General features: G+C 37.4%; 1 protein-coding gene across 1 annotated transcript; it reads left to right on the top strand.

The window, feature by feature from the left end:
* The first annotated feature begins 814 nt into the window (after nt 1-814).
* LOC137258757 (DDB1- and CUL4-associated factor 11-like) lies at nt 815-27,662 on the top strand. Its single transcript, XM_067796446.1, has 17 exons — nt 815-1,229; nt 6,545-6,639; nt 8,902-8,933; nt 9,533-9,628; nt 9,909-9,973; nt 12,012-12,112; nt 13,148-13,250; nt 13,811-13,854; nt 14,814-14,937; nt 15,211-15,268; nt 16,112-16,204; nt 17,063-17,155; nt 18,440-18,529; nt 19,217-19,280; nt 20,003-20,155; nt 20,633-20,739; nt 21,351-27,662. Exons 1-17 carry the CDS (start codon nt 1,102-1,104, stop codon nt 21,519-21,521), a joined length of 1,617 nt encoding a protein of 538 aa, XP_067652547.1. The 5' UTR covers nt 815-1,101; the 3' UTR covers nt 21,522-27,662.
* Nucleotides 27,663-27,693: the final 31 nt, after the last annotated feature.

The following is a 27,693-nucleotide window of genomic DNA, read 5'->3' as shown; positions in this document are numbered from 1 at the left end:
GCGTTAAAGCCGTACCTCGCAATATCCCAGCCAAGTGGCGGCCGTCTGTAAATAATCGTTCTGGACCAAACAATTTTAATTCAGCGACCGACAGCATGAGCATCAATCTATGCAATTAATACACGATGACATGAGCCAATCACGTCATAAATACGGATGAATACCGCATACGTACTGTAGGGGTGAAAAACGCCATATTGTCGTTGATGACGACTCGGCGTCGTCTGGCGTGAGGTGTTCTATTTATGTGACCTGTCAGGTTCATGATTTCAAGGCATTTGATACCAGCACACAAACACCTGTGATCCAGATGCATTCTTCTTTTACTGACCTTTCAACAGGTATCCATGGTAACTGCACAATACGTGCATTAAAATGAATGTATGAAAAAACGGAGTTGTGCTACACATTTTTTCCTGAGTAAAACTTTAAAGTACATTAATTATATCATGAATCTGCACAGCAACCTGAGAATATGTATGTCAACATGACATACTGTCGTATAAAGCTGAACGTGCACATCGGGTATATATGCATGGATGTGTATCATCATTGACGAATTGTCAGATCTTATGCCTCATAATAAAAGGAGTTCAATGAATTTTCCAAGACAAACACTGCTTTTACCAGACACAACAAAATATGTCATAAGGTATTTTGATACCATTAATCATATATTACAGTGTCTGAAATAGAACAATATCTTAAACACGCCCTCACATCTCCCCTTACAGCGCAGGAGATCCAACCACATGTCCAGCTTTGACAAATCACTCCGCGTAAGGGTTAACGGGAGGCTACTCTAGTTTTCGTGGTCACTTCAATAAAAGTTATCTTCCCCTTATTGTAAGTTCTCTTATTTACGTAAACAAACCTCGCTCATCACTTCGACATCATTTACACCCTGAGTGGAGACGATAATCACTATATGCATACAAGGACGATATCGACATTGCAATTGTTTTCCGATGTTTCGAAAACTATTCGCTTTGGAATCTGTCGATAACTGGGCCCAGGTTTTTTCGTGCAGAATTTGACACTCGCTGAGAGAAATTTTCATTAGTCATTTCGGAACGGAAGAAACTTCCCAATGAACACTTCATGGGGTCCAGCAACTCGAGGAGAATGAGCAGCAGCGGTTCCCGAGTAGCTCAGGGGACAGGCGATTCGGACGGGGGTGACGAGGGGGACACGGATCTCCGTGCGATCCTTGCCCACCTCATCCGCAGGTAGGAAAATCTTCATCCTCTGGAGGGGGCGAGCACTTGCTAGGGTGTATTCTCTGGGGACGGGATATGTTTATTGGACCGTGGTTGGTTTTATGTGTTATTTTGCACGAATGTTAGTTTAACCTTTCACCTGCCAAGTTGCCACAGCTCAACACTTGTTTCGTGATAACATATCATGTCACATTGACCTCCATTCGTGAGTAAGCAAAGTGGTTATGTCATGATTTTCACTTGCATTATTTTACAGCTATGGGACAAGTGTTTCAACAACTGTAATGCATTGTTATTATTGATATGTATGTCAATATACAGCTCAGAATTAGACATATTTAGCTCAACATCCGTAGGGTGATTCTGCAACTTTTATATCCCAGTTTCACAAGCAGGATTAGTTTTGCCTAGTGACCTATATAGATATGTAAGCAAATTGCACAACACATGTCTCATAAAATTGATGAACTGCACAAGGATGATGAACATGCATGACAGCAGTGCCAACAGAGGATGCATTACTGACTGTTGAAGAGTAGGCACATTTAAGCCAATATTGGCTGCATAAGGCTAGCAGCGATGAGCAATGCCCTTTAATCAAGTCACAAGGCTTTATATCTAGACTTATAGGACTTGAGAATGACTAGGCATAATTCCTGATTGGCTGTTTGGAATGCTTAGAGATTGTAAATATTGACAAAACGTTGGAAGATGTTCCTTAGAGAGTAGACAATATGTATTCAGTGCTTGCATGTGTTGTTTAAATGAGAGTGGAAATCAAATATAGATGCTATTACAGAGATAATTTTATCCATAATTCTCAACAGTTCTTCTTGTGGGTTGACTGACTGATATGTTATTTTGTTACTGAGATTATTTCAAATTCTTTTGTTTTAATTAAATTCAAAGGAAGTCCTATTTTAACCATGTATTTTGATTGTGCTTTCAATAATAACATTGCAGCCTCTTATCAGTGGACCTGTCATCATTGCATGATATTTCTGCAAAGCTATTTGTTGTATATAATGTTATCAATAGGGAAAATATTTTTGTATTTTGGGAAGTTTTTGCTATTTTGGGAAGTTTTTGATTGTCAGGTGTCAATCGACCTATGCATATTAACTGTAATTAATTCCAATTCTAACACATTTTGGATTTATGAATTAGATGGTTTGTGCTTAATGCCGCAGTCAGCAATATTCCAGCTATATAAACCCTATATGTTTGTATAAAGTAAAATGTGAATGATCTGTTGACATGTGCAAATATGTTTGAGTTTTGATATGTAGGAGATGAACTCAGGCATGATTGTGTGTGGTTATTTTGAAAATGCTTCTTGCTTATCCTACATGTTTCTGCACCCAAGTTTTTATGATAGCATGACAGGACTTCATAATAAGGTCAGATCTTATTTGTTTTAAGATTTACATATTTCACAGACAAAATGTTAGTGTAGCTGTTTAATAACGTTATGTGTTCTGAATTGAAATCTTCGCTCTAAAATTTGGAACTCTAGAAAAAGCGCTTGCAGTGGCATCTGCCATTCTTGAAACTAATAATGTATAGAAATTTGAAGGAAATACATTATCAGGAATTACCAATCATGGTTATGGAAGTCCTTGACAGTTTTGGATGAGCCGGTTTGTGAAAAGCCTACAGAAATATGATATATTGTGAAGTTCAAAGTGTAATATATGGGTTACCCAGTATTATCGCCCACCCCTAATAATTCATACAGGATAGGGTAGCCATTAGTCACCTGTTTTATTAGTTCTACTTTTCATCTGATGGCTCAGTGTATGTTTAAGTAGATGGTCAGCATGCGACAACAGCAGTCATGCTCAATATCAGGCAGTAGTTCTTGCATGGTTCTTGTGTATATCACAACAGGGGTTGCTTGGCAACAATACTAGCGGCAACATTCATTACATGACAAAAGCTGTTGCTTGGGAGCAGTTACAGTATTGAACTTGCTTAACCCCCAGTGATAGAGATGAAGTTCACATTCTGCAGTTCACAAATACCTCCACATCCACAATGATTTCATCCAAATAACATCTCATGTCTTAATTAATTTCACAAGTTCTGCCATCATGTAGAGTCCAGTAGGCTGAGCCTTTTGAGAAAAGGGAGTTGCATACTCTTAAGAAAGAGGGAGCGCACACTTCATTTTCACCTGTGTTCAATGGCTATTACATAAACTTTCAAGACAAAAGGGCATCCCTGCACCCCGCCTCTGGGTCCCCCTATGAATAAGGTCAAGTCCCCATATGATGCAAGAGTACCTTCCAGAATCTATGGTATAAGATCTGTCCTGATTTGTACAGATTTATTGTGTTTTGAAGATTTTCAAGACACAACTTGAACAGTTCTTAATGGTATTGTAAAAGATATGTGTGGGACTGAACCCAGGTATTGGATGTGATGAGCAAACGTTTAAACCGCTAGGCTACCCACCGCCCCTCTATAATATTTATAATTATTTGATAAGTATTAAGTAAGCAATTTATGGACTTCCTAGTCAAAATATTTTGCAGCCCTACAGAAATACATAGAATCACTTATAATTTCAATTTACAGACAGCCTGTATCCTCGTCTTAGAAAAAAGGCATCAATTTACTGATCTAAATTATATTTTGATGACCAGGGCTGGAAATATCCTGTTGCCCAATGTCCCAGTCCAATAATTTTTTCTGTCGTGCAAGCAAATTCGTATATCTCACTCTACTAGTGTTCAGCTGACTTTCCAATTTTAATTGCCGCTATGTTGATTACTTAAAAGAAAATCAGCCCGTATAGTGGCAAAATAACATGTGCCATGGCACCGGTAGACATTAGCAATTTTAATTTTATTTCCACCCCTGATTCACACAATTTATGCTAAGATTTCACCTGTAAGAAAACAAATTAGATCAGTTAGATTGATATAAACTTTTTTTATTAATTTTAAATGTTCATGAGTGTCTACCAGCTGACCCTATGTCATCATGCTCCATACACACTTGTAGTGATTTCAGGGTAGAAGTAGTCCCAAGTAACTATTCCATATGGTTTGACAATCATTTATATTTACATTCATTAACTTTCATTGACATTTATAGACGTGAACCTACCAGTGAAGATCCATGTTAGAACTGGTCTTCAGTAACCCATGCTTGTCACAAGAGGCGACTAATGGGTCAGCTGGTCAGGCTCCCTGAGATGGTTGACACATGTCATCGTATCCCAACTGTGCAGATCGATGTTCATGATGTTGATCACTGGACTGTCTGGTCCAGGTGCATAGATTATTTATGCAGACCGCCGCCATATAGCTGAGTGCATCGTTAAACAGTACAGAGATGCTGATATTTGCAGTAAAGTTGGGAATTTTACAGCAGAGTTTGAAAACCAGTATCCAACTATTTACAAGTGCATGAATTATCACAACTTGTAGGTATTGGTATTACATGCCCCAGTTTGCAAGGCTTATATGTATATGAATATATATGCATGTTTTCAAATTTGTGCTTCACATTTTGCTTCACATTTTCCTACTTAATTTGAATGTATTTTGTATGTTCTCAAATTTGTGCTTCACATTTTACTGCTTAATTTGAATGTATTTTGTATGTTCTCAAGTTTTCTGCTTCACATTTTGCAGCACATTCTATTTTCAAATAAGTGATGTCAACATAAATTGCATATATTTGCATATAATTAAAGTGTATAATCATTACATGCTACTAACTAGTTGAATTTAACCAATACAGTTGTACTGGTGTGTTCAGGTAAGTGCATTGTAAGTCTGTGATGCATAACCAGGATTTCACTATTATTTGTTTAGTTGGGCAGAGTATTTGTGAATTGAGGGTCTGGCTGATTGTGTGCTCTCGTGTCCTTGAACCTGCGTTCCATTCCATATACGGAGCTATTTAAGAGCTGAATTGTTGGTTACACCCACACTTTTGTTATGGCTGACGTCATGCCACAGTAGCTTTCTGGAACACAGCCCTTAACCATCGCTAATACTGTCAATCATTGGTTAGAGCCTCTCTAGACTTGTTTATGGTCTGTGTGTTATATATGTAGGAATGTATTCTTATGGTATTGTGTCATAATAAATGTAATTACTTGTTTTTTGTGGTTATGTTTATATCTTATGTTAAAATCTCACACAAAACTTCCTCATCCTTTTGGTTATATTTAGTGATAGTTTATGTTTTGAATATAGGCATGTCTTTGGATGTATCTTTTTTACTAGATATATGTTGAGTTATCATGAGGAAGTTGTACCTTAACTTGTTAGTGTGGGGTAGTTTAGTGGTTTAAATTGTCCCCTTGTCATAATGTAGACCTTGGTTCACGTTCCCCAGAATTATTGTCAGTCTCTCACGTGAATGAAATAAACAGTTCAAATGGAGGAAACATGCTTCATAACAATGTTAGAACCTTCATTGACAAAATGTCGATGTCACGGTAATGAAGAAGTTTATCCATATATTGTTATCCTTCCTTACTGGTTCCCTAACTGTACAGGTCAGTTCTACTTAGTTCTCATAACCTAGACAACACGTATCCTGGTGGGGACACCAGAAGTGGATTTCACATGCTGTACCGATACCCACTTAAGGAAGTCTTAATGCTTTAATCACTAGACTACCCCTAATTTTCTAAAGAATATTTAATCTAGACATGAATGGTATTTCTTATATCAAAATATTAAAATAACTAATATAAATGAATGACATGACATCATTGTTGACCAGAGCTACAGATAACTTTCTGGGTCACTGAGTTATGTATTGCTTGTGTTCATCTGTATTGAGTATCCTGTCACTGTCCTTAAAATTTTCCTTCGAGAAACCAAATAAATTGTACCCTCCTCACTCAGACATAGTTGAATATTTGCCATTTTCCCTTAATTGTACAAATATAATAACATTTAAATGTTGGCTTATGTGTTTGTCATTTATGTTTGATCTGTTATATGAGAAACTGTTAGAAAGAATGCAAGTTGCCAAGTTTATGTTCTGAAATAGGACCTCACTTATACCTCACTTATTTTTTCTATTTTTGTGTGTGTGTAAGACCAAATGTATTGAGTATTTATTCAAGTATGTATTCAACCATACATGAATGCATAAGACTTAATAGGAAAGGAGTTTTCACATGAATATTTGTGTGATTTATACAGATTTGCAGCTTATCTGTACCTCTGGTGAACTGATGATTTTAGGACAAAGTCAGAACCAGTGTAATGTGAGCATGGAGACTGACTTGAGAGTTGTGTTGGATGTGTTTCAGGGCTCATGTATATCAATCAGTCTTGTTTCCATGACAGTGGCCAGATCCGCATCCTGACTTCCGATGGGGCTACCTCAGATGACGATTCGTCCTCCGACCTCGAGTACATGGACTCATCCAGACCTCCTGATGGTGTGTAGACAAAATCAATGATGTCTTGTAGATAATTTTCATTTTTGTACAAAAATATTTAAAGTCACAATGTCACACATTTTTGACCATATTTTGGACTATAGTATATACACAGGGTCATTTGCTATCACTTTAACAATGATGCAATAAAAGTCTTTTAACTATGCAAAAAAAGAAATGCACAGGTAGTATTTTTCCATGTAAGTTTTCAAATTTGAATCATTGGTGTCAATGTAATCAGTATATATCTATGGTGAACACTGTCTGCAAACATTTCCAAGTTTGAATCATTGAGGACAATCCCTCAAAATGCACCAAAATCTGTTTTCCTCAATAAATGCAATAAATTGTGAACGGGAAGAAGTTCATGCATTTCCTTTTGCATGCACATTCCATGCATCATTTCCAATAAATGTCAGGGGGGTTTCAATGCTCATGCAACAATTGACAGTCTTAAATTTGGTGTTAAAATGATGCCTAGACTTACTGGGGCTCAGCGCAACAATGTGATTGGTCATTTGGAGGCTGGGGTGTCTCAGTCTGCGATTGCAAGGCAACTAAATATGTCACAGTGTACCATAGCAAGACTTTGGCATTGCTACCAGCAACAAGAGGCAACACCCTGTGACCACCCCACTCATCAGAGGTTTATTCGACTTTGACATGTGCGGAACAGGTTCACCACAGCATCCTCCACAACACTGGAACATCGGAAGTGCCAGGACTCAGAACAATTTCTGATCAGACTGTGAGGAACCGCTTACGTGAGGCTGGTATTTGTTCCAGAAGGCCTTTGTGAGGACCTGACGTTATCATGATGAAATCATCAGGCCTCATGTCCTTCCTTTCATGAACCACTAGAATATCATTTTTCAGCATGACAATGCTCGGCCGCATACAGCAAAAATAACCAGGAATTTCCTTGGCCAGAACAACATTCAGGTTCTTGATTGGCCCTCACAATCACCTGATCTTAACCCTATTGAAAATTTGTGGGACGAATTGGATCGTTGTGTGCGACAGCGTGACCCTCAGCCACAGACGTTACCTGCTCTGTTTGTGGCCTTGAGGGAAGAGTACCAATTCATTCCCAGGCACTTCATCCAGAATCTGGTCCTGTCTATGGGATGCCAGTGCCAAGCGGCCATTGATGCTAATGGTGGCCAAACAAGATACTGACTGCCCTGCCAACCTTGACCTTGGAACACTTGTCATTTGTGACGTACAGTTTCTTGGATTGTTAATGTTTTGGATTGTTAATGTTCATTCAGATTTTCTTCATGACTGCCCTGTATTAATGAACCTTAAGTGTATAAATTGATAACAGTTGATAGTTTGTATTATTTAGAGACATGCATTATGGATTTTTAGAGAAGCATGCTGCGATATAGTGCCTTTAATGCTGAATAGATGTAGTGTGAGCTGAATAGATGCATTGAGCCTCTTGAAACGTTTGAAACATATAACTTGAATATTTCTATCCCACCTCCAAAACCACATAAGGATGCATGTGTTATGTGCTCAATCTTATGACCTCTGAACACTGGACTCAAGAACGTTGATCAAGAAAAATTATCAGAATTTCCAAATAGTTTTGTTTTTGAACAGCTTCCATACGTTCTCACAAATATTACCCGGTATATTTTTCACATTAAGTCACACTTTTCTGTGATGAACAGGCAGTCTTTGATGCATTCCTACTGACAAGGGTAATTCAACTGGCAACATCATTGTCAATAGTGACATTTTACCCAGTTTGCTTGAAATAGAAATACAGCCCCCATTACCCTATCAGTATGCAAATTGCTTAGCTTGGTTTTTGGTCAATGAAGATGTTGATTGAAATTTGCTTTTATGTAGCTTAATATATGTTTAGGATACAAAGTTGAACACATGGAAGGGCTCTTGCCATGTTTTATTCAGGTTGAACAAACACTTTGACATGTAACTTATTTTCAGAATGATTTGAGATTTTTATTTTGAGTAAAAGTCAGAGTTTCGTTATCTTCTCACTTATTACTGACTTTGTTAAGTTTCTTGTTTAGCATAAAAGTACAACATTAAGTGATACATTTTAATGGAAAACAATGTTTTTTGGCCACTCTGTTTTGTTTTTTTCATTCCCTATTTTTATAGCTCTATGAACATGTTTATACTTACTATCTCATACATTTTGTAGATGTCAGTGTTTGTAGTAACCTGTTTTATGTAATTCCTTATCTGTTCTGAGACAGCTAGACAGTGTTGTGATTTTCTTTGCAGAAGACCCCAACCCAGACACTACCAGTATAGAAGTAAGTGTATTTATCTTATCAAACTGTAGAATGTGATGAATCTCTATCAGTGGTATTATGCAGCTGGCCTGACACTGTCTGGTAATAGTGAGGCCATACATTGACCTAGATTTAGTTGCTTGGTTGTTTTATGCCACACTTGGCAGTATTTTAGTTATGTGGTGATGTTCCGTAAATAACATGATTGGACCAGACATCCCTGTGATCAACAGCATGAGCATTGATCTAAGCAGCTGGGATACAATGACATGCATTTGTCATGGTGAAGATGGCTATATAATGTCACCAATGTATATATTACAAACATTCAACAAATACCACACACATTAACATCTTTAAATTTAACATAGATACAGTTTAGCTTCTTGGGGTTGTGGGTTAGCCTCGGGGTTAAAGTGTTTGCTTGTCATGCCAAAGACCTGGGTTTGACTCCCCACATGGGTTCAGTGTGTGAAGCCCATTTCTGATGCCCCCTACCTTGCTGGAATATTGCTAAAACAGCATAAAACTAAACTCACTCACTCACTAACTTGTTTGTGTCAGCAGACACTTGTGGACAAGTTATATCACCTAGTAAACGTTTGTTCTCTGTTTTAAAGACCAACGACATTCAGAGTATCGTGATGCGTCAGTCTGGCCGAATGATGAAGAGACTATCCCCTTACAATACAACTGTAACACACCTTCTCAAACAGGTGGGTTGTGACAGGATGTAAGGCACCTGTTTTCACTCCCTCAGTCATACATTGAGACCATACTGATTTAATGAGTAGTTTATATAGTTGGATGATCCATCTGGGTAAAAATGAAGTCTAAACAGTCACATTTTATTGCACAAAATAATTAATATTGCTCTTTCCCTAATTGCATAAAATATGGTAAGAAAGACTAGCTTCATGAACATGGAACAATCTTAAATTTACTGTCAACTATTTTTCATCATGTTCTTCTTTGATGTCGTCATATGTGTTTCAGCGTGAGATTGGGATGAACAGACAACAGAAGTTTACACATGGAGATTGTTGTGTCATCAACAACAGGTAGTGTATACTTTGTATCAAGAGAGATACCAGAAATATAAGATTATCTGTCTCCATGCCAACAATCATTTACAGATAATGCTTCAAGTGTTGTGAATCTGTGGTATGTTAAAGGCTGCTTTACAAGAAGTTAAAGGATGGGGATAAAAAATAGTTCCATAAAGTAGATTTTGTTTCGATGTTTGGAAAATCATTATTGAATGTTAAATTATGAAATACAGAAACATGTTAAAAAGGTTTGTAGTGACGGCACATGAAAGGGCAACATTATGTCTGTTATTATGTTCTCTTGAGTTGTATATTACTGAAATAAGTTGTGTGGAAAGTATCTTCAAATCGAGTACAACCAAGCAGGGACATGATATTCTCTCCCTTCTAATTGATGATCATGGAAATTTATGCATTTTTCCATCTGTCCTTTTAACCTGTTTGACTTTAGCACAGCTGAATTATGTCTTTTAAAATATCAGTCCATTCATCCATGGAATGTCCATAAATTGATTGTTTTGAGAAACAAAATCACAGTCTATTTCATATATGGATATTATATTTAGCATTCATTTAACAAGAAATATGAAGAAAAAAAATCATTGTTTATTTCCCAAGTAGACATTGTATCTTTTTGTAAGATTTTTGTAAGATTGTATCAGGGGCTCATAGTGTGATGACATCAAAACTTTAATGAAGCTGTGCTTGAGTGAGTAGTGAGTTGTTCAGCTGATGTGAACAAAGGCACATGCTGAACAATCACAGAAACAGAAAACAGGGTATGAAAATCTGTTTGGGGGGAATAGAAGCAGATTTTGCCATCATTTGTTTTGATGTTTTGTGCATATTCATGAAATACCCAGCTGAATCGCCCTGTTCATAAGTGGACTTGTCCAACATTGCCACATTGAACTGTACTCAGGTCATTATCAATCATGATAGACATACAGTCGAGTCTCGTTAATTCGACCTCCATTTTTCTGACAATTGGCTTTATCCGCTGTTTTTGTTGGTAACAAATTGAATAAACGTAACTGAGTCTCATTTTTGTAGGCCGACATCCTCATTATTCTGAAAATTGCTGTTCCACGGACAATGTCGGACTAATGAAACGTGACTGTGTCATTATGAATACTTAACAACCTGCTGTGTAGTACCAATTTTGTTTAACGAGTTAATGATTTGGTATCAAATGAGTGAAAGTGAGTTTGATCCTTATTCTTTCACGAGTTTGATAAAAATGGTATTTCACGGAAGCGAGTATTCCCTTTATAACTCTTGAAATTGATAGAAACTGCCTACAATGTGATGGCCCACAACTTTCCGCGAGTCAAGCAAGGTCTATTACCATTGTGACACTGTAAACCATTATGATGTCATATGTCTAGCAGTGGTATTACACTATTGTAATATTGTTGGAAAAAATGTTACACTACAGTATTTTCCACGGCGAGTCAAAAAGTTAAATATTTTTATAGCTCTTAGCTCTCATTAACATTCTTAAAGGTGCTGTAAATATGACTGATGTCTCAAATCAGAAATATATGACCATGATCTCTGTGTTATCCTGTCCTGAGTAGTTTATACTGCCTGGAGTGTTTTCATGTTTAAACAGTAGCTAAATATCGATTGATTATTGATATTACAGACATAGCTTTGATCTGAAATGTAGAAAAAGGCTAAAAGAACTAAATATAACATGGATGGAAATAACTTCAAAATTGTTACTGTACATTGTCACATGTAAAATCACTCAACCTGATAATTTTTCCACTATACTGGCCTATTTTCTTGTTGATGTTTTAAATAAACAACATAATTTACTTTGGAAAGTCAACTGGACACTGGTACTGCATGACATAAAAATAGGCTTGCCCGACAGAACTAATCACTGGACTAAGATGTCAGGCAATGGGTTATTTTCATCCCTGTATAAGTTTTCATTATGATTTTAATCAGCCTTATTCATCACCATCAGGACCTTTGATCAGATAATGTTGAAGTATGGTTGAGGAATATGAGGAGAAGTAACATGTGGTGGCGATTTCAGGTTTCTCCCCAATAACTTCACCAAGTTGGCTTCCTATCACCACAAGGCTTTCTGTGGCACCTTCTCCAAGGAAGGAAACATATTTTTGTCTGCTGCTCAGGGTGAGTATAAGTTTTCATTATGATTTTAATCAGCCTTATTCATCACCATCAGGATATGTGATTATTTTAGGTGAAAAGAGAAGACAAACATTTCTGTTGATGTGAATTTTTGTTTTGGATCATTGAATCAAGTTTTCCAACCTTAATAATCTTGCCACATTGCAAAATGGGTAAACTCTAGTTTTGTGTATTACGTAATCAATAATTTGGATGTTTTCATATATTTAAGGCATTTTAATATTGCATCCCTTGTGAAAATGAAAAAGTATATATGATCTTTGAATGGTATTTAGAAGTGATGCACATGAAGAGTTTTTATGGATGTGAACTTCTTAATTGCATGAACACAATGTTTTTGAGTATATCCTTAGTCCTTCATCACATGAATGAATGCATTGAGGCAGACAGCATATTTATGTACATTTAAGACAAAAGTAGTAAGACAACAAAGATGCAGGCTTAACAATGGAAGTCAACAGTTAACTGGCATTGATGTGTGATCTTTTTTATATGCTCTCTGCCTCGTGCCATTTATTCACCTGATGAAAGAAAGGTATACTCTGAAATGTTATGTTCCTCATAGTAAAGGCGTTGACATCCATAAATCTCTCTTCTTTGAAATTATTCCTGTTTTCACATGTTGGTTTTGTTGTGGGTCAAATGTAAGCCATAACAAAGGACAGACATTTCATGTTGTAAGATGTTTGTTGCAGCATCTGCTTCATAACAGTTTTACTGCCTAAGTTGATATTGTCACAGAACATAAATTGTTGTACTGGATATTTTTCTGAGATCCCGCGTTTACGTTATTATGAATACAATTGTTGACCTTTACTGAAACCCCTGAAGTGATTCACACATATTGTGAAAATCTGTTCAGGGCAATCATTTTGAAATACATATTCACAGGAACGGTTAATAATTCAAAGCACAAGTTATTGCTATAATAATATTATATCAGTGAAGATATTTAATGTAGTTGCATTTAGTGGTTACTGGACTTGTAACAATAATGTCTGTTATGTTTACATGCAGATCAACATGTACGAATCTATGACACCACCAACGATGATTTTAAACTGTTCAAGACGATCCGTGCACGGGATGTAGGCTGGAGTGTGCTGGACACTGCTTTCAGGTGGGTAGGGTGGACACTGTACTGAGGTGGGTTAGGGTGGACACTGTACTGAGGTGGGTAGGGTGGTCACTGTACTGAGGTGGGGTAGGGTGGACACTGTACAGAGGTGGGTAGGATGGACACTGTACTCAGGTGGGGTAGGGTGGACTCTGTACTGAGGAGGGTAGGGTTGACACTGTACTCAGGTGGGGTAGGGTGGACACTGTACTGAGGAGGGTAGGGTGGACACTGTACTCAGGTGGGGTAGGGTGGACTGTACTGAGGTGGGGTAGGGTGGACACTGTACTGAGGTGGGGTAGGGTGGACACTGTACTCAGGTGGGTAGGGTGGATACTGTATTGAGGTGGGTAGGGTGGACATTGTCTTGAGATGGGTAAGGGTGGACACTGTACTCAGGTGGGTGGGTAGGATCCATGATCTAGAATGCTGAATATTTACTGTTTTTTAATATGTTTCATGTGATTGCCAGTGAGAATCGATGCATATTTTTGAGTTCCTGCTATTCGAGTATAAGACTTTGTAAGACAGCATGTAGATGTGAAGCATGTTTTGTGTTGCAGTCCTGATGGGAACTACGTCATCTACTCCAGCTGGTCTGACTGTAGTGAGTACTTCATCTAGAGCAGCACTCTCCTCCCAACAACAATATACCATTCCGGGGGTTTATAATTAACATACACAATACCAGACAGACAGGCAACTCGCTGAACTACCTGACCAGCGATGAAGCTACCCCTCACGACACTGTTATTTGTTATATAACCATGATAACATTAAGACTTTGTTCACTTAAATACTTTCCCATTTATGTCTACATTTGTCTACATGTACTGTATACATGAGTGTATAACTTAATGACATAATCCCTGATGCATGGCAATTCTACCTAGACATCACTTTCTAGCTCATGAATATTGACGGATCTGGGTCAGAAGTCATCACTGAAACCTTTCTAACGTTGGAAGAAATCCCGTATGCTTTTGTTAGAAATGTGAAATATCTATGGGTCATTGCAAGGATTGATGTACTAGTTATATAGTCCTTGACAAATGCACAGAATAGTTTTAAAAATAAATGAACGGAATGTGAATTAGAAATTATTTGAATTGAATTTACGTAGATGTGTTTAATTTTCTAAGATGGAATTTGATGTCACATGTGATGATATGTGTTGTTCTGTAAATGTATAAATCGTGGTACATTAACCTATTTTTCCTAAGTTTGATGAATCCCTTAGGGGATGTACTTTGAGTGTATAACACCATAGAGGCAGCTGTATAGATGTAGGAGCATCATATAATGTGGAGTTTCAGAAAACTATTTGTGGAGTTGTCTCCCTTGGATCATCATATAACATACAGAGCGTGCTTAAAGTGAGTCTAAACTTTTGATGGGAAGTATGTATAAGACTTATCGGTACTTTAGAGTAGCAATATTGTTTCTGAAAAACTCTGAATATTTTCACAGTTATCTCCCCTGTATAAAATTTATTGTTGATGATTTTCCGCCTATAGTGTATCATTTGTTGATTTATTTATGTACTCAGTAAATGTTTTGTTTCAGTTCATCTATGCAACATATATGGTGATCATGATATTCATGAGGCATTGCCTCTGTTGCCGGGCGACCAGAGTTTCTGTATATTTTCCTTGACCTTCTCATCGGACAACAGGGAGATATTAGGAGGGTAGGATTTCATCTCTGTTTCAATCAAAATGTTGAATGTGTTTGATATTCTACAAATTTCATTTGGACTTTTGTATTGAACTCTGAATACCACTTACAAACATAAGACATTTTAGTCAACTGAGCTTGTATCTTGTGTTAAGGGGGGATAATTCAGTGATATATCTTAATATCTGAATGTTTCATATCCTTTAGTTAAAAATGTGTTTCATATTTTTTTTATTTTGGCACACTCTTTAATAACAGGACGTCTGTGTTGTTTATTTTGTTTCAGCGCCAATGATCGTCACTTGTACGTGTATGACCGAGAGAGGAACCAGCGGACGTTGAGGGTATGTGAATTGTGATTGCTGTTTGATTGTGTCAAACATAATGTACAGATGATATTATTATAGGACATTAATATAGCTCACATAGATGCATAACTAGTGCTTGTTCAAGGCGCTGGTACTTTTTCCCCTCAATCATTGGATGTCAACCTCAACAGCATGTCATATTATCAATCTCAAACTCCCTTAAGATTATACAACTCTTGCTGCCTCTAGGCACTATGATTTTATTGTGGCTTTCTTATCCTAGCTATGCACCCATTCACAGCTGGGTGGACTCTGACACATAGTTACAGTACTTTGTGATCTGAAGGCCCCAAAATAATGCTTCCCTAATTAAAACCCTTGTGTCTCTTCAAGCAGGCTCTATTTTTGGGACCAAAGCAAACAGGCAATTAAATCTTTTCTCTTTACTATGTTGTTTCTGTTTATAGTTTAGCCGAACAGATAAGCTAAGTATTGATGTTTGACCTGTCATTTATCAATATAGTTGTATCAGGCTAAAGATGATTGTGAAATATTGAGACTCCTTTCGTTTATTGTTAGTTATGAACTGCTTTCATATACTGAGTGGAATAACAAAGGTAACACCACTTCATGGCAGGGTTCCTTTGTTTAATCTCCGATTTCCTCCCACAGCGCTATTCAAAGCTGGTGATGGAAAGTGGAAAATATTAAAGGAACACTTGAATTTCCCTGTGTTCTTTTATTTCTTCTCTCAATATATATGCAGACCCGTGAATTGTTGCAACAATGTGTTGTCTCCCTTAGGTTATGTAGTCCTTTTTGTATAGTTTTGTTTTATCATATTGTGATTGGTGTCTACAGTTTATGTTTATTTTCCAGATAAGTGCTCATGATGATGACGTCAACGCTGTGTCATTTGCTGATGACAGTTCACAGATCCTCTTCAGTGGGGGTGACGATGGTCTTGTGAAGGTGGGTAAATGGAGACAGTCTGTGCTACATGAATCCTCATCATTAGTAGGAAGCAACTCTGCTTTATGAGATAAGCATGACTGGCTCAATGGGCAAAGCTCCTGAATTTGTTATACAGAGTTGAGTCTCTTTGTTATAAAGTGATGATTTGAACCCTCAAAAACTCTGATTATGATTGCATTGATTATTGATTCATCATCATCATCATCATCATCATCATCATCATCATCATGGTGACAAATGATGAGCATCATCATCGTGGGATTCACATGTCACAGCAAACACGAAAAACTGAAAGAGCTAACTGAGTACTACATTGTTTCCTCATTTTCAGCTCTTGGGGCCAGTCTCCTTATTTACTTTGCCATGTATTTCAGTGGCTATTTGATATATAGATCCTCATGGAAACAAACAAACAAAGTATTTGTAACAAGGATCTAAGTGGGAAATCACATGGTTTTCCTGAGCAAGATACATGATTGACATGAGAGTCTCCACTGACTGCCCATGATAGAGCCTGGGTCTGTTGGGGAAAGGTGTTAAAAGAGCCTGAAAACTTTGTTCAAGGTTGTTCCACTCCATGGTCAAAGAACAAGAGAAAGCATGTAACTTGACATAGGATAAGCATACTCATGGAAACAAATAAGGGAAAACATGAATGTGGAAGTGTTACTTTATTCTTTTCCAGGTTTCTTTGCAAGTTTTTGTGGGGGGAAATTCTGGAAATAAAGGAACACACCTACTTTCATGTATTCCCTTATTTGTTATCTTAATTATGCATTTTATGGTTAACCTTTTTGTATAGTGTACAAATGTGTTAAAGTGCATATTTTCAAATGGGAACTGTTGCTGCTGCAGGTGTGGGACAGACGGACATTGCGAGAGGAAGACCCACTTCCTGTAGGTGTGATGGCCGGACATCATGATGGCATCACATACGTTGATTCTAAAGTACGTCACTGAAGAATATCACTGGAGGATCCAAGTAGCTTCTGATAATCTCATAACTAGAAGCATGGCCACTCAGTACAGACTAGTGATAGTAACATAATTACTCCCTTGGCCAAATCCTGTGTGTTCAGTTGGATTTGTAGTTCACCTTGTCTGTTGAACTCCCTGAATGAAAGTGCATGTGAGAACATATTGATTATCATCTGTCATTATAGTTTCCATTTTGGAACCAAGGATGATCATGGCCAAGTTGTAACATGTATGTTCATCGAAAGTATCTCACAGGGGTGTTTCAAAAATATCTCATAGGTGTGTTTCAAGAGTATCTCACAGGTGTGTTTCAAAAATATCTCATAGGTGTGTTTCAAGAGTATCTCACAGGTGTGTTTCGAAAGTATCTCACATTTGTGTTTCAAAAATATCTCATAGGTGTGTTTCAAGAGTATCTACAGGTGTGTTTTGAAAGTATCTCACAGGTGTGTTTCAAAACTATCTCATAGGTGTGTTTCAAGAGTATCTCACAGGTGTGTTTTGAAAGTATCTCACAAGTGTGTTTCGAAAGTATCTCACAGGTGTGTTAAAAAATATCTCACAGGATTCAGTTACTTTAACTTGACTGCTCCAAGAGTAATTTTCCAGTTGTACATTTTGTACACTACATTTATTCAGATATCCCTGGAAAAGTTAGAATTCTTTGCAAAGAATGTTGACACCTGTGGTATATGCATTACAGTGTTCAAACTTTGGGGGTCCAAACATTGGAACCTAGAGAGTAATCAATCTTAACACATGCCTTGCTCATGACCTTGACCTTTATACATTTATTTATGACCCTGGTGTACTGAAGGACTAATGATGAAATTGAGGAGGATCTGTACTTTGGTCCTTATTTTTCATATGGCAGTGGGGTAGCATAGTGGTTAAATTGTTGGCTTGACATGCTGAAAACCTGGTTCGATTCCCCACATGGGTACTATTTGTGAAACACATTTCTGGTGCCCCAGCTATGATAGTGCTGGAATATTGCTGAAACAAAAACTACACTCACCCACTCACTCACTCACCCACCCGCCCGCCCGCCCGCCCGCTCGGCCGCTCGCCCGCCCGCTCGCTCACTCACTCACTCGCTCGCTCACTCACTCACTCACTCACTCACTCACTCACTCACTCACTCACTCACTCACTCACTCACTCACTCACTCACTCAGTCACTCACTCACTCACTCACTCACTCACACACCCACCCACCCACCTGATGGTGATGAGAACAGCACTGTGTTGCAGAGAGATGCTCGTTTCCTGTTGTCCAACTCCAAGGACCAGACAATCAAGCTCTGGGATGTGCGGCACTTTTCAAACAAAGATGGCATTGAAGTAAGACTTTCTACCTACTTGTGTCTGTTCATGTTTTCAGTATGTTTAATAGCAGAGGGATTATTGTCTCCCAAGATTATGACTGCACAGTTTTTATATCTGTACAGGTATACTTCAGGGTTTTCAAACAACATGTATTACAGTAATCTGTTTTTCAGGTGTATTTGGTAATAAATGCATCGATATGGATTACAGAGATCAATAATCATTAACTAAGTATTGATGGATAATTGATAAATATTAAAGACCCAACTTTGAGCCAAAATGCATACAAGAAAAGAAATGCTGGAAAGGAATGAATATATTTCACATCACTGGTGAGTGCTGACATGTTTTTCGATGGTTTTTTAACAAAACAGCCTCCCGAATATGATTTTTGAATATTGTGTGTGAAATTTGAGTGTAATTTCTGCCACAATAGTTAATGTACAATATTATCAATGACACATTTTTCATATCAATAATATGTTGATATGATAATTTTTCTGATTAATGAGGTTTCCAATTGTCAGTTATTTTAGCCTGTCATACTAATATGAAACAAAAAGTATATCCAGTTTCTCTGGGGACTAGTTCTAGGAGTGTCTGATCTAATACGAGGGATTACACATGTGCATGGTGCTATGAGAGTGGAATGCACTTTTGAAACTATGTTTCACCTTATCACGCCACCTGTTTGTTGTACAGGCCACCAAGAAAGCTGTATCTAACCAGCGATGGGATTACCGATGGCAACAAGTTCCCTGGAAGAGTAAGTGCAAGGAGATTTTGTGGATTTCTGGAGTGTATCTGAATTGAAATAGCTGAGAATTATCTCCCCTTGACTTGTGACTACATCCATTATCCCACAACTAACTTCAGGTTAAAGTAGATTAAATATCAGAGGTTATTCATACTGATTGAAGGTTGCTTGCAAGAATTAAGACAAATGAGAGTATCTGAAGTTATTCGTCCAGGTTTATGGTAGTTTGCGTGTTTTGACATATTGACCAGGTGAGTGAGTTTATTGGGCTTCACCCTGGTCAGTCACACAGGTTGTTCAGCATGTGATATCTGTTCAGTGAAGGAATCTATTTATAACAGTTGCCCAGAGAAAAACTGATTTGCTTGACTTTGCCCAAAAAGAGCTAACTGCAAAAATCTTCTGACAAGGCTAATGTCATTTTGTGTGAGTTGTCATGACAGACTTCCCGAAGAGTCCGGCAATATTGGAAGACCTTTTATTTGGGGAATCACTTAATGGTTAGAGTATTCGCTTGTCACACTGAAGACCTGGGTTTGATTCCCCACATGGGTAATGTGTAAAGCACATTTCTGGTGTCTCTGCCATAGAATTGCAGGAATATTGTTGAAAAGGGCATAAAACTAGATTCAGTCAGTCAGTCACCTTTTATTACTCTTTTCATCGATATCATCTTGATCTTGATAATCAACATCACAATTCTTCATCTTAATCACCATTGTTATTTTCAGTGGGCAAGCGTCATCGACTGGTGGGGGATTCTTCACTGATGACCTACAAGGGCCATGGTGTTCTTCATACGCTGATCCGGTGTCACTTCTCGCCTCAGTTCACAACTGGCCAGCAGTATGTCTACACGGGATGTGCCACAGGGAATGTTGTCAGTAAGTTGTTTCCTTTGTCCTTCAGCAATCATACGTCAATGTCAGTTAACTGCTGGCTTCCATTGTTCAGCCTCATCTTTGTTGTCATTGTACTTTTCATCTTCTTACATGTGCATAGATATATATTATAGCCTCATACCTTTCATTTGCCTGATGAAAGAGTAAATATTTGTGTCTTTCTGTAAGATATAGCCAAGCTTGATGAACCAGGAACCTCTTTAAGGTAAATGTTTCCTGAGAAAGGTTTCGAATTGTAGTAGAAATTAGTTTGCATGTTTATGTTTAGGAATCTATTTGACAGTTTCCATTGAAATGGACCTGTTCTTTTTTCTCGTGTTGTAGGTATGAACTTACTCATGGGAAACCATCTCATAGGTGTACAGCTGTATTGATGTTGTAACCTGTGTATTGCTGTATGTGAGTGGTGTTTTGTGTCTTGATGAGACATAAGTAAAATATGTATGTGACTGTTTTCAGTATATGACCTCCTGACGGGGAAGATCGTTCGGAAGCTGGAGGGTCACAGAGCGTGTGTGAGGGATGTATCTTGGCATCCGTATGAGAACAGCATCATGAGCACATCGGTTAGTATCAGTTGTATCTGCATCCTTGTCTCTCTCTCTCAGTTTCAAGGAACACTGATCAGAGACAGCATTGTAGGAAGAGAGCCATTCACTTAGGTGTATGGCAGAAGTGAGAGTTGTAATTGTAGATTGTTTCTGTGTTTCTTTGCCATTATAAAAAATGGCAGGTTTTACAGATTTTGGTTTGGTTTGACGCCACACTTAGCTTTGCCTAGCTTATGGCGACAGTTGGTAAATAGTTTTCCTGGACCAAACTATTCAGTGATGAACAACACAAGCATTGATCTATGCAACTGGGATATGATGCAGTGTGTCAACCGAGTTAGTGAGCCTGACCACCTGACCCCTTTAGACGCCTCTTACGACAAGCATGGTTACTGAAGACCAGTACTAACCCGGATGTTTAGTGGCCAACAGATTTATTGGTTTATATAAGTGAGATCATGCATCAATCAGTATAGCAAAGAGAGTCTGTATAATTGTCATTGTTACTGTTGCAATTAGAAGTGAAACATTTGTGAACTGATTGGGATAAAAAAGGCTGTCTAGTTTAGTCCACTCATCAAGCTGAAGATGTCATGTGTGTGAACTTCATCCCTGTTGTCTTTCAGTGGGACGGTACAGTAGCAAAGTGGGACTACCTGTGCACAGATGCCATGGATCTCCAGGATGATGAGGAGTGCTGTAACTTCTTGGATTCTAAATCACCTCAAAGTCGGCGCAGCAGCCGACTTCGAGCCAAGGCTCAACGACGGACACAGTATAGGGATCTTGTGTCATAGTGCCATCATCGCCATGGCAACCAGATGTCATCACAAGAACGATGCCTAGTTGTCTAGTATGACAAGAGTATGACCTTTGATATTGCAAAGTGCCCTGGAACTGATTCCCAAGTTATTTGAGATTTACGACTATCGTAATTCACATGATGTACGATGAATGTAGGGTAGTCGTAGTGTTCAAATCACTCGTGGAACAGAGACCTAATGGTTGATGAGTCTGTGATTTGTTTTGTTTTTATGTTGATAATTATAATTTTGTGGATTGGTTGATTTATCCACACCTTAGTTTAAGTTATTAACCGGGAGAAAACTGCAGCAATATAGTTGTTTGTAAAACTAAAAAGGCTTTTACTCGACAATTTTCATGAAATTCTCCGACTGACATTCATTTGTCACTGTATCATCTGTTTAACCAAACTGCTTGAAGACATTGAGGAGGTTTTAAATTATGCGTTAGTGGTTAAGCTTGATTAAAGAAAGACTGGACTCTTTCATTGAGAGAATGACGGTGAAAAGGAGAGCTATTTTGCGGCAGCTCCATGGAGTGATATCTCCATGTTGGATGTGATATAAGAAGCAAATATGGTGCCCAGAAATGGGGATATGGACTTGGTAATGATGCTGCAATGTGGAACCACAAAACCAATTCCTGGGTTTGAAGCTGGAACAATGTTCCTTCTTGGCTGTGAAGGTATTTGAAGACATGAGTGAAGTGTGTTTTTCTTGCCTAAGGGCAGTATTTTTATGTTTCACATAGCTGACATGATCTGAAGTTGGGTCGGTGGGTTGGTTTGTATAAAAAACAAAATAAAATAAAGATAAGAACTTCTTGAAATATTGAAATATATATATCAGGACAGAAGAAAATGACCAGTCTTAGAAGACTATTCTGCTTTCTTTAGTACTCAGAAAATTAAAAAAATATGTGTCAAAATTGTTTGTTAAATTTGTTTATTTTGAATCCATAATGCATTGCTCTGCATTTACAGGCAACAGAGAACACAAAAATAAAAACAAAACACAGCAGAACATCAATACAGAGAGCTTGTTCTTCACTCTTGAATATATGACTGTGTATTAATAAATAGAATGTGAAGAAAGAAAAATGTTAAAATTTGTGCCCAGATTGCTTGTAAATTTTCACTTGTTCTTTACCTGTAGCTGTCATCCAAGCTCTGTGTATTAATAAATAAAATGTGAAGAAAGAAAAATGTTAAAACTTGTGCCTAGTTTTCTTGTAAATTTTCACTTATTTTTATACCTGTAATCACCATCCAAGCTCTGATACAGGGAAGAGGCAGTTGATTAAGCAGGTCCTGAGTTTGAGGTGGTAAAAAAAATAATCGGAGTGGGGTGTACAATGCCAAAAGGTGGTCAGTTCAGTGATGAGAAATTTAAAATGTTGCCCTTATATCAATACCTGTGAATGATACACATACCTTGAAATATGACAGTTAAAGTGCTTGGTGATTTGAAATTGTACAATGACTGATGATGTTTGTAGGTTTGAGAAAGTTACTTTGCATTTAAGTGCTTATTTCTAGCTTGAATGCATTTTTCTGTCATGTGCTTAAACTGATGCCGTTTTCTTTGACTGAAGGCAGGTTGACATGGTGGTGTTTTCAGTCATTTTTACAGTGCTGTTTTCAGTATGAGATATAACTTAAAAGCATTTACTTGAAATGGGCAGTGGGGTAGTGTAGTGGTTAAAATGTTTGCTCATCACACCGAATCCCCAGTTTAATTCTCCACATGATTACAATGTGTGAACTCTATTTCTGGTGTCCCTGCCTATATGATGCTGAAATATTGCTAAAATTGAGTAATAACAAGCTCACATTAATTAACAGACTTACCATAGTTACATGCAACTGGGCAGATGTTGTCCCCAGTAGTCAGTCCATGCTTGGCATGCTTTTAGGACTGATTGTTGGTATGGATCATTGAGATCAATAATTGTTAGCTAAATATCAATCGATTTTCGATTAATATCGTAGATGTAAATTTGAGCAGAGTGCTAACATAGTCTGAAGGAAATTAATACTCTTCACATCACTGGTGGGAGGTGAGAGGTTCTTTCATGGATCAATAACAAACACCATACTGAACGTGATTTAGAAGCATACCTTGAATAAAATGCTAGAAGTGCATTTATTTCTCTCACTAAAGTTCATGTATGGTATTGATAACAATTTTCATATTGTTAATGATCAATAATTTCTCCAATCAATGATGTTTCTTATGATCGATCATTTTAGCCAGTCCTATGTACTTGGTGGTGAAATGAATTGACTGGTCGGTGACCAGTGTCCCATTCGGCATGGATGTTTGCTATTTAAATCACTATTATGTATAAGTCACTGATTTGTCTGGTCTAAACTTGATTAATTGCATAGTGTCATCAGAGATTGTGTTGACAAACAAAGTATTGGTAACAAGGATCGGTGTTGGAAAAGTCAGGAACTAAAACCTAAAACCAATAAACTACGTAAAGTCTTTGATATACATGAAGTGAGGAGGTATATGAGGATGTCAAATATTGTATTTTTAGGAACATGTTTTTTGAAACAATGTCTGTCTGAGAGGCAATATTTCTTATTGTGGACGAGGGGTAGGATGTATTTCAGTTGACTCCAGTGAAGGTATGAATACACAATGCCAGTTAAAAAGTGGTCAGATGTTATATTTGGGATTACACCTTGTTAAGTACAATTTCTGGTACTTTTGTGGGTTGAGTCTCCTTCAGGATTCAAACCTACATTCTCAAAGGTCAGCCGTCTAACCCATATGGAAACTGTGGTGGCTTATTATAATAATAGTCCATTTATCATGTGCATTATTCCATGCACAATGCATGCTGGAAGTGCCCAAATAATCTGATTATTATTACCCCAATTTAACCCGAGCTGCCTTTTCGGTGCTAGAAGGTTAGTGATTACATGATTTATCCCACCGGGTACCCATTTTCTGCTGGGTGAACAGAGGCAATTTTGAACAAACTTACTTACTTGAGATCACATGTGTCATGTGCTTTGTTGTGTGGCAGGAAGACTTAGGAACTCTCAGGAGTCAAGTAGGCAAACACGTTCACCCTTAAAGAATTCCCCGAGCCCAGTGTTGCTTAATATTGGCGTTAGACGTCTGACTTTGTATGGTTACTTGGAGAGTGTGGATTTGAATTTCAAATCGGACTAAACACAAGAAAAATACTAGTATCTGTACTTTTGTAAATGTGTAATGCTAAATAAAACATGCATTCAGTGCATACAGAAACATTGATATTGGTTTTCCAAGTGTGTAATCAGATGTATTCTAGAATTTGCGCTTTTTCAATATTACAGACTGGATGCATTTTTTTTATCCGTCTTCCTGTTTACGTGATTTCATAGATGTGCGAGCGTGATCACAGGTAAACACTAAGGCAAAGTTGGTTATATTTATTGCCAGGCAATTCTTCACAGCAGATTTAGGCAAGATCAATTTTATTTCTTGTTTTGTAGACTTTTGTCAGAAAACCTAAAGGTAGGAGGGAAGAAAAGAAATAATCACCAGTCAGAGTAATATTCCTTCTAAATACTAAAAGTATTTTAATTTTGGTTATTTATGAAGTGTATAAGAGGCAAAAAACAATGTGAAAAAGAATTATTGTTTGTTTACATAATTGTCAATAAAAACATGAGGATTCTTTTTTTTTGAGCAGGGAAATTATGTTTTTATTGTTTTACTTATTCCTGAAAAATATGATCGGTGAAAACAAGAAATAAAATTGATGTAGTCTTATCTCTGTTTGAGATAGTGAAAACAATGTTCAGATCTTGTACAATTATAAGAGTTTTTGCATACAAAATTGTAACTTTTTTGTAAATATTTAAATATTTTTATGATTTGTGTGTCACTCAGAGTAAATAAAGAGGGTAAATGTGTATATTTCATATTGTCTTATTGTCTAATTCTTTGTGTCAGACAAGACATCAGCAGAATCTTTAATGTGTCATTTGAATTTGAGAAGAAGAAATTGAAAAAGATATATTTCTACATAAAGTTTTCTTCAGTTGATATAATTTATATATTCTACATGTTCCCAGTGGTCAGTCAGTCATACTGCAGTTGGTTATGAAATCTGAATTTCCGTCTTCCTCCCCAGAATGTTCTCACAAGTCATGTCATGTTTTCAATACGAAGGTTGTCAGTATTCGTGAAGAAAATATTAATAACATTGTCAATCAGAAAATATTTATTTGTAAACTGATACTTGAAATGTTGATGATTATTGTGTATGATGTGTGCATTCTAAACAGTGGGGGCCTAGTGGTTAAGGCGTTTGCTCATCATGCTGAAAATCAGAGTTCAAATCATGACGTGTACAATGTGTGAAGCCCATTTCTGGTACCCCCCATGATATTGCTGGAGTGTTGTTAACAGTGATGTAAAACCATACTCACTCACACACTGAGACTGGATTGTTTGTGGTGAGGATGTAGGTGAAGATGTGAGTTAATTGTCAGTACTGGTCTGAACAGTAGTTTACAGAAACCAAGGCTATGAATATACAGAGACAAAGGCATTATTTTGAATCCTGTTATCTCCAACGTGCTGTACCCATTAAGATGTGAGTTAACATTCATGTTCTGTATCCCATGCTTGTCGTACGAGGCGACTAATGGGATCAGTTGTTCAGGCTTGCTGACTTGGTTCACACATGTCATCATATCCCAGTTGCGCAGATTGATGCTTGATCGATGTTGATCACTGGCTTGTCTGGTCCAGACTCAGTGATTTACAGACTGCCGCCACATAGCTGATGTACTGATATCTCATTCTCTTTACAGCCTAACTTCAAATATGAAAAAAGATTTCCCTGTCTATCCAGAATTTGAACAGTCTGTGGGGTGGCCTTGTGGTGAAAGCATTAACTTGTAACTCTGAAGACCCGGGTTTGATCCCCCACTTGGGTGAAACCCAAGATGTTTAGATTAGTAAGGGAGTTACTATAGTGGTGTATGGTTTTTTATCACCAATTTTATTCATCATGGTTTGTACAATACACTTTAGTTTGAAATTGCATGCATGTTCTGTTCACTGGTATGCAGTAGTACTATATACCTGAACATTGTTACTTGTTTTCTTTGGATGTTCATGTCAATTATTGACAGTCTGGTTTGGTTTGCCTTCATTTGACCAAGGTCTGTGGTCTGCGTGCCAATTTTCAACCATACTGTAAAAAAGAAGCCATGGAGCATGACTGTATATCTGAGGATATTTGTAGTGGCTAACTCATTTCTAGAAAATTTGAATATATAAGAAATAATGTCTATATTTTTCAAATTGCAACTCATTTTTACTGCTGGCTCTACATTTGAAATATATTTTGCGAATACATCATTTCTCAGAAAAAAAACATCATCAAGATATATAAATGCTCTGTTTGACATTCATACTTTGACATATTGGTCAGGATCAGCTTATGTTGTACTCTTCTTGAGTTCTTCTGGTTGTTTTTGACATACAGACTGATAAAATTGTCTCCTTCAGTTGAAAATTGAGTGAGTGAGTGAGTGAGTGAGTGAGTGAGTGAGTGAGTGAGTGAGTGAGTGAGTGAGTGAGTGAGTGAGTGAGTGAGTGAGTGAGATTTAATGATGTTATTTGCAATATTCCATAAAATCTAACAGTGAAGATATATGGAATGCTTTAATCTCTAGGCCACTCTCCACCCCAGTTCAACTTGAAATTTTAGGTTAACAGACTTTGGCTGGTAAAATACCATTCAACTTGTGACACTTTGCAAATTTATCAGTCAATGACATACAGAGACATGTTTTTGGCAAAATATTTTCGTTTCAATAATCGATCCAATTTGTCCCTGTCTGTCACCTCACAAAGTGTTAACCTAACGGGCATCACAGAATGTCCATGATTGATGAACTTGATGATGTCTTGTTGTGGTCAGCTCACTATTGTATGTTGTATCAGATGCAGGATTTAATTGTGACAGATTGCAAGGGAAATAAGGTGTTGAGGTACACACTGAGTGTCTCCATGTCTTGTACATGGGTACTGGCAACTGAAACATATTCCAGAAATAAAGCTTGATATTCAAGTGTTAAGAAACCCATCAGTGAAATAAACCATGTATATACGTCATTCAGTGTTAATTTATGTAATAGGCTGGTTT

The sequence above is a fragment of the Haliotis asinina genome, chromosome 12 (assembly GCF_037392515.1).
Source record: "Haliotis asinina isolate JCU_RB_2024 chromosome 12, JCU_Hal_asi_v2, whole genome shotgun sequence".
Classification (NCBI taxonomy): domain Eukaryota; kingdom Metazoa; phylum Mollusca; class Gastropoda; order Lepetellida; family Haliotidae; genus Haliotis; species Haliotis asinina.
Note: the sequence above shows the minus strand (reverse complement) of the source record. Positions and strands in the feature narration are given on the sequence as shown.

Excerpts from the sequence above, each read along its gene's own strand:
- LOC137258757 (XM_067796446.1), top strand. The coding sequence starts at position 1,102 with ATGGGGTCCAGCAACTCGAGGAGAATGAGCAGCAGCGGTTCCCGAGTA. Across the intron at positions 12,113-13,147 it reads ATTTTTGTCTGCTGCTCAGG|ATCAACATGTACGAATCTAT; the intron begins GTGAGTATAAGT and ends GTTTACATGCAG. Across the intron at positions 16,205-17,062 it reads GTGACGATGGTCTTGTGAAG|GTGTGGGACAGACGGACATT; the intron begins GTGGGTAAATGG and ends TTGCTGCTGCAG.